Below are 8,048 nucleotides of genomic sequence, written 5' to 3' on the forward strand. Positions count from 1 at the left end.
TGTTGGAGCTACCTTGTCTCTTTTTAGTGTGGTTTGTCTCGTAAAATAGGCTAAATGCGAGGGCACAAACAGAACTGCGGTGAGCTCCTCTTTACAACTCCCTGCTCCTTTTAACGGTCTCAGAGCTCAGTTTCTGACAGGGAGGCAGGCGTGTAAAGGCAAGGGAAAGGGAGCGGATCCCTGGGTGTTTTCCATGGGTGTTCTGCTGACATCGTACTTGAGTGCTTCCTGCATAAAAATCAGTGCCAAGAGCAGAGTAGCGATTCAAGGAGAATGACCCGGGCTGGGGTTTTTGGAGGATAAAACTCGGGTGAGATTGGGTGCTTTGGTGGGGATGGAGGCAGAGGGAGCTGCAGATAAGGATGAAGGTTTCACAGATCCGACAGCAAACATCTAAATCTTTCTTATTTTCTTCCTGATCCAGAGAACATAGAAAAAAATACCCACACTAAGGAATATATGATAAACTAACCTGCATGGTGATGCAAGCAGTTACGGAGAGACTTTACTCAAACCCAAGCATGTTAATTGAAAGGCAGCTCAGGTAATTACGACTTGGTAATTTTAACCATTAACATTTTTCCCCTTGGACCTATAGAGGATATATCCAATGTGGTATGGCAGCTATCTACCACCATTACATTCCTGCAGTTTCCCACTCCATAAACCAGAGCGAAACTGCATTTCTCTGGTAAGTGAGCAGAGACTTTATTCAGGGAAAAAAAAAAGAAAAAGAAAGAAAGAAAGAAAAACAAACAAAACCCCTCCACAAAAACAGGAGGCCTCACTGTGGACTGTGAGGGGCTGAGAGGGGCAGGTGGGACAAGGGGGCCTTCTACAGCGCCTGACACCCCTCAGGTGTGTGTGAGAGTTATGTGTGTGTGTGTATATAAATATATATAATATTATATATATTATGTCTATACATATTCATATAGACACGCATGAACCCTCAGTGACTCCTCCAGGCGCTTCGCGCGGCGGTGTGTCCCGCGCGGCGCTCCGTCGGGGGCGGGCCGCGCGCTGGCGCCGCGCGCGGGGCCGCGCTGAGGTGGAGGCGGCGGCGGTGGCCTCGCGCCCGCCATGTCGTTCCGCCGCGCGCTGGCGCTGGCCGCCTGCGGGCTGGCCGGCGGCTCCGTGCTCTTCTCCGCCGTGGCCGTGGGCAAGCAGCCGGCCCGGGGCGGCGGCGGCGACGCGGAGCCGCGGCCGGGCAGCGCCGCCAGCGCCGTGCCCCCCGCCGCGCCGCCCGGCTTGCTGCTGCTGCCGCCCGCCGCCGCCTCCTGCCCGCCCGCCCCCGGCTGGATCGAGAGGCCCGCGGGCACCGGCGGCTTCTGGGACAGCAACTGGGACAGGTGGGCGCCGCGGCGGGGCCGGGAGGCGGCGGGGAGCCCGGCGTGGTGCCCGCGAGAGCCGGGGCTGAACCGCCCCGAAAGGTGGGATTGAGCCTGAGCCCCGGCTGAAAGCGTGGATTGAGCTTAAACTTCGGCTAAAAATATGTATATTGAGTCTAAATGCGTGCTAAATATTTTATATATATATATATATTATATATATACATATATATATATACGGGGGGTGTGTGTGTGTATATATATGTAACTTAAACATGGGCTAAGTATGTTTATAGGCATAGATATGTCTGCATGTATTTTATATATATGTATAATATATATACACACACACAGATATGTGAGCTTAAACATCAAATGGGACTCAGGTTGCCAAGAGCTTTGTAAAGGAGTTGGGTTTGGGGGTCTCTGGAGTTTGGAGTCCTCTGAACAGGGAATCGATGTCCTGACTCACACCCGGATTGTGGCAGACGGGCAGCGGCAGGAGCCGGCCGGCCCCGAGCCCGGATCAAGCAAAGAGCGGACAGGGCTCTGCTCCAGCTGGAGATTTAGGGATGAACTGCTGAAACCCGGATGCGCTCGATACTGGTTGGGTAGGATTTCATCTTGGGCAACAGTGTGCCCTGCAGAAAGGTCTCCCATGTTTTGGCTGGAACAAGTCAGAGACTTCTCCCTCTCTGGACATGTGCAGATCCCTTTATTGTAGTTTCTTTCCCTCATGAGATTGCAAAGCTTTAGTGCTCTTAGTTGATCAAAGCCCAAGGGCGCAGAAAGCTTATCTACTGTTTCAAGCCAGAATTAGCCCTATTTCTGTTTTGCTTCATTTCTACACAAAGTTGCTTCTTTTTAGCAGTCTGCTAGTTGTGTTGACCCTTGAACCACAAGTCAGTGTGGGCGCTATTGCTTTGAACTCTGAATTTGGCTGTGTTCTTCAGAGTGTTGTCTGCATTCACCCCAGGGATAACTCCCTATAACTCCCCCCTCTTTTTTTTTCCTGATCCAGCAGTTAGGATGTGCAAATGTCTGTACTGAGCTTTGGCTCATTCAGCTTCTGTCTGCTAGAATTATCTCCCTAGGGAGACTTATGTCAGTCTCCTGTTTAATCATAGTAAATCCAAACTTAAGCACTAACAGATTTTTTTTTATTGTAATAAAATCCTGATTTGATTTTTGAGATGAAACAGAATCAAATGCACATTTAAGTGTGCATTATAAAAATCACAGCGCCTTTCATTAAATACAGTTATTTCTAGTTAAACCACGCTAAAACTACTTATTTAATTGTAGATCCTGGTTTTGCTAAACATTTCCCTTGATGCAAGGGAGAGTTAACTTTCAGACTTAGTAGCCTTTTTTGATGTCTCAATATTGCTGATACGGGGAGTAGAGCTCAGCCTGTAGTTGATGTATGTGGCAGAGTTGCCCAAGCACGTGCCAGCTAGATGACATTTAGTAGCACAGATAATGAGTGTGACACACTTTTTTCCCTGTGCTTGATCTTGAAAGAATTAGTTGAGGGGTGGCTGTTGCTGAAGAGTAAATTTATTAATGTCTAACCTGTGGTATTAATGTCTCTCTATTTCTTTTTTTTTTTTACCATAAATATGGACTTTTATTTATAGCTGTTGCACAATGGTTTGCATCAGTTTTGCTACATAAATGGCTAAATAGTCAAGTTTAGTATTTCAGTTAAACCTGGAACTAAGGCAAGATTATCCATATGTAAAGAAATTCCTCTGCCTGTTAATCTCACCTGTAAAAATGTCTATGTTGAAATGTATTTGTTCAGGCGTGAACCACTGGCTCTTATCAACCTCAAGAAGAAGAATGATGAAACTGGGGAAGAAGAACTTGCCTCACGTTTAGATCACTGCAAAGCAAAAGCCACCAGGCACATATTCCTCATCCGCCATTCGCAGTATAATCTGGACGGCCGGGCTGATAAAGATAGAACTCTGACCCCCCTTGGTATGTAACATTAGAAATATTGTGCTACTTATTTTTGAAGAGGGGAAAAAAATATATACTTCTAATTTGCCACCATCTTGATCCGTACAGGTCAGTAACTCAGCTCTGTTTTGGGTCTCACTACCAAACCTTAATCCACTTACTGGCTATGCTGGCTTCTTTCTATTAAAAAAAGATACTAAATAAGTTAGATATAAAGTGGATTGTTTTTTTCCATTTTCTGACCCTCCAAATCCAAACATTGAAACATATTTTACAGAGTTCTAACTACATATCACAGATGTAGAGAAACTTCCTAATGGAAAATCAAAACTATTCTAAGGGGATTGGGCTAAGTTGGCATGCCAGCAGGCATAATTCTCCAGGGCTAAGGCTTTTGTCTGAAACTTAACTCTGTGCCTGGGGTGGAAATTAATTGCTTGTAAGATGGATTCTGTTAATTTGCTGAGTTATGAAAAGATTTTATTTTTAACCAGACTATTTTCTTTTGGAGTGTTTGTAATCAGATATATTTCACTTTTGGTGCTAAGCAGGTTTTTTGGGAATGCTGACCAGTTGCATGAAATTATAATTACAGCCGTCTGTGTCACTCATTGATCCTGTGGCTTGGTAGTGAACTAGTATCTCTGCTGTGCAATTTCTTGGGTAGATTGTGTGAGGTTCTTACTTGAGTATCAGTGATGTAAATGGTGAATACCATTTTTAAGGTCGAGAACAGGCTGAACTGACTGGGCACAGACTGGCCAGCTTGGGGTTGAAATTTGATCAGATTATCCACTCCTCCATGACTAGAGCAACTGAAACAACTGAAATAATCAGCAAATATCTCCCCGGTAAGTGACTTTTGTTAATGTACCAGGGTCTTCTGATTCTCAGAACTGCTTCCAGCAGAATTCTAAGCTTCTCTTTGAGTTAAGGTGTAATTGAGCTGTTAATAACTTTCTAGAGCTGTGTGAATATGTCTGTATTTGAAATTAAAGAAACTAACCACCCTAATTGTGCTTGTTTCCAGTTCATCTTTAAAAATACGAGAGGGAGCTGGCCCCTCTGAGTGAATAGGCTGGTACCAGTATGTTCTGCTGTGTAGGAGAACTCTGCTGATTGCCCTTCCTTCCTTTACACATTTGTGAGCAAAGACTGTCACAGGTCATCAGGATAACTTCAGTCCTTACCTGGCCTCAGGGTGCCATAGTGCAGGAGAGAAGAGAAACATAAATTCCAGGTGTTAGTGGTGGGTTAATTAACAGGCCCTTGTGCACTGTTAGCAGGTGTGCAGAGGGAGATGTGGCACACCTGTGAAGGTAAAGGGTCTGGATTTCTGTAGTGAGTGGGGTGGCTGCCACGTTTTTTGGTCTTTTTTCCCCATCCTTGCCCAGTAGCTGCCATTTAAGCAAAACCTTGGCTCTCTGTAAGTTGTGATGTGAGTATCTAGTCTAAACTCTGCATTAGATTTCTGCACGTCTTGGTCGCACTGAAATGCAGAAATTACAGATTGCAGTGATATCTGATGTTAAAAATACAGAAATCTAATGAGAATAGTTCAGATGCCTGTATATGTGCACAAAGACTTCTCACTATAGCTGGTTCTCTCTGGAGAAAAGTCCATTCCTATTAAACATTCTGTTCTAGTTCTCTGGAGTCCAAAAGATTTTCATCCACAGACTAAAAGAGATTAAAACATTAAAAATGTAGCATTGGCATTATTTATTGGCCTGTTATTTTAGGTAGCACTGAGAAGTCTCAACTGTGCCAAATTTGTTTAGCTGTTCTGTTTGTTCTTTTGGAATAAACTCCCCCTTGCTGTTAACTAAGCAGTTGTGTTGTAGAAATTTAAAGTCCTAGATAGGAAATTATGTAGATTAGAAGGGACTTTAGGGCTGAGGTTAAGGCTTTTTTGTATATAGTATTTGAAAAAGGTATAGGCTCAAGTTTTATGGGCCTGTTTGCAGTGTAAGGTGAAGCAACAACAAATTCCTGAACAGGTATATAATTTTGCAGGAGTCAAAAAAATTAGCACTGATCTGCTGAGAGAAGGAGCACCAATAGAACCAGATCCGCCAGTCTCTCACTGGAAACCAGAAGCTGTGGTAACTTTTTATTTATTTGCTTGTTTATTTTTAACACTCTCAATACATGTTGTCTGTACTGATGCTTTTCATCATAGACCCTAGATAACTGCATATTTTCCCCTCCTCAGTAAGTGTATGGAATGGTTAAAATAACTCGCATTTGGGTCAGCCTCAAGCGTGTACCTCTAAAGAACCCTTTAGAAGATGCATCCCATCTGCGCATGCAGATAATGGCACATGCTGCTCGGAGCAATGTTTAATTATAAACTCTGTGCCATTAGCAGTATTACGAAGATGGAGCTCGCATTGAGGCTGCTTTTCGAAACTTCATTCATAGAGCTGATGCAAAGCAGGAGGAAGACAGCTATGAGATCTTTGTCTGCCATGCCAACGTGATCCGTTATATTGTGTGCAGGTACCTGTTGGGTTCTGTGTTCACCTATGTTCTTTGAAAGGTTATAGCTTTGCTCAAGTAGTGTTGTTGCTTGCACTGCTGACCCAGGAAATCTGTTGGTCTGGCAGGTTTTCATGGGGTTGGTGATGGGTACCTGCGTTATGAGCAGCTGCTCCTACCACATGATTACAGGATTAATTTGCAGATGTGATAATGTATTTGAAAGCTAGAAAATCTCCATTCTAACGTGAAGATGACTAAGCCTAGAAAAAAAGTCTTCGAGGTTTGAAACCTTCTTTTGTAGGTCTTTAAAGCATCTGCTTCACAAAAAAACTGCAGACAGTGCCTGTGTGGGCTGTCAGATAAGACAACAAATAGAGCATCTGTCTGGATGTCTCTTTTGAAGTGACATGAATTTGATCTCACCTACTGAAAGATCTATTTAGCTTTGAGAAATCTTTACTAATGAAAGATACTGGTCCTATCTTGAAGTTATGTTAGTGTATCCTTGCAAGGACACCTGATGCTGAATTGGGGTGCGGGAAGTGGATCTTCCATCAAGGTGGCTCATGAAGGAGAAAACAGTCCTAGGTCTTTGTCCAGGACTAGTCACTTGAGCCTGTTTTATTCCTCTCCCCCATCAACAAAGCACTGTCTGTGAGATGATTTGTCTTGAGCAGGACACTTGTGATTAAAATTTAATCTAGTCAATAGCTACAAAGTCAGCTTTATTTGGCTGAACTACTTAAATGCTATCTTGTCTGCACTGTGGACTGCTGTAAAGCTCTTCAGTATTCATATGCTTATGATTATTGATCAAATATAAGATATTTTTTCCTGTTCCAAAAGAGGTTGTCTTGCCACTGCCTAGTCTTTTCCTGTATACAAAAGGATGGAATTAAAGGCAAAGAGAAAAGCTAACCCCTCTTCTATACTTCACCTTTCACTATAGGCCATGTGATAATGAGGTTGAATGCAATTCGAGTTAGGTGGACTTATTTATTTTATTCTTTTAAAATGTTATCCTATGTTCAAAGCCAAATTACTCCACAGTATTATCTATGATATGGGGTTTTTGCAAGAACTTCATTTTTCTCTGGCTGTTTGGTACAATTGGTTGAACTCTGGAGACTGCTAAGTTAAGAATTTTAGAATAAAATAGCTAGAGACTAGGAAGACCAGTGATACTGATTTTTTTTTAACAGAAAAAGTGATTATCTTTTTGGTACAAGTAACTGATACCTGAAGGAAAGTAATTCTGTTGACTTTCTGCAGTAGACACACTGGTAGTTGGAGTGTGTAATAGGTCATTACATCTTCCCTCCTGTGGTTACCTGGAGTAATTTTAGCCTTACTAATACTAAGACTTTAGCCATGTCTAGCACTGCTAGACATGTGAATAGGGCTTATGCTTTTGGTCTGCTGGGAGGCTTACGTGGGCAAGTGAGTCCTATTTGCCCCTAACTGCCCTAAACAGTGTGGGGTTTTGTGGTACTGCAGTTGGCTCAGTGAGCAGCTGAACCACCACATCTGTCCTCGTGCTTGTTATTAGGTTGCTCAGCTCTCCCAGCAACCTGAGAGGGTTATGGCTTCTGCCTTCTGTCCATGTGAATTAATCCTATCTATGTTAATCACTCCCATCTGTGGGTTTCCCCATATGAAAGTGCTCTGTTGGCACCAGCCCAGTTGTCAAAGCTGCATTTTCCTATCAGTCGCACACCGGGACCTCTCTTCCCCAGCGCTGCCTGTGTAGGAGCATTTGCATGCAAGCTGCAGCACCCACAACCATTCTCCCCTTATCTGGCACAGCAGATGCTGCAGTCCGCTGCATGCTAATAATGTAACTGTTTATGGATGACCAACATTACTTGTGTTTTTCTCCTTTTCCCTAGAGCACTGCAGTTCCCCCCGGAAGGCTGGCTGCGAATGTCTCTCAACAACGGCAGCATCACCCACCTGGTGATCCGGCCCAACGGCAGGGTAGCGCTGCGCGCGCTGGGCGACACGGGCTTCATGCCGCCCGATAAAATCACGCGCACCTGAGCGCGGGGCAGCCTCTCGGCTCTTTGCACTAGTACATTCAGCTACAGTACCACTAGGTTATCTGCTATGTTGGGATGTGATGCTGTTTTAAAATGTCTTTTAGCCCCTTGCCTCCTTCATCCATACTCATATCTGCCTTTCAGTCCAGAAAAGAAGAGATTCTGTGTAAGCCTGAAGCCACCCGGTCCTCACGTGTTCCCAAAAACTCTTTTAAGTTGAGCTGTG

The 8,048-nt window shown here is 44.0% G+C and overlaps 1 protein-coding gene across 1 annotated transcript; it reads left to right on the forward strand.

Annotated features, from left to right (window-relative positions):
* The first annotated feature begins 1,083 nt into the window (after positions 1-1,083).
* Positions 1,084-7,827, forward strand: PGAM5 (PGAM family member 5, mitochondrial serine/threonine protein phosphatase). Its single transcript, XM_088532428.1, has 6 exons — positions 1,084-1,352; positions 3,139-3,317; positions 4,025-4,150; positions 5,316-5,404; positions 5,668-5,801; positions 7,673-7,827. The coding sequence occupies exons 1-6, from the start codon at positions 1,084-1,086 to the stop codon at positions 7,821-7,823; spliced, it is 948 nt and encodes a 315-aa protein (XP_088388554.1). The 3' UTR covers positions 7,824-7,827.
* Positions 7,828-8,048: the final 221 nt, after the last annotated feature.

Source organism: Tinamus guttatus, unplaced genomic scaffold, assembly GCF_059628265.1.
Source record: "Tinamus guttatus ecotype Peru unplaced genomic scaffold, ASM5962826v1 Tinamus_guttatus_pri_ptg000459l, whole genome shotgun sequence".
NCBI classification, from domain to species: Eukaryota; Metazoa; Chordata; class Aves; order Tinamiformes; family Tinamidae; genus Tinamus; species Tinamus guttatus.

Bases quoted from the DNA above. Each gene is read 5' to 3' on its own strand.
- PGAM5 (XM_088532428.1), top strand. From the start codon at position 1,084: ATGTCGTTCCGCCGCGCGCTGGCGCTGGCCGCCTGCGGGCTGGCCGGC. The intron at 1,353-3,138 runs GTGGGCGCCGCG...GTATTTGTTCAG, and splicing joins TGGGACAGCAACTGGGACAG to GCGTGAACCACTGGCTCTTA. The intron at 4,151-5,315 runs GTAAGTGACTTT...ATAATTTTGCAG, and splicing joins AATCAGCAAATATCTCCCCG to GAGTCAAAAAAATTAGCACT.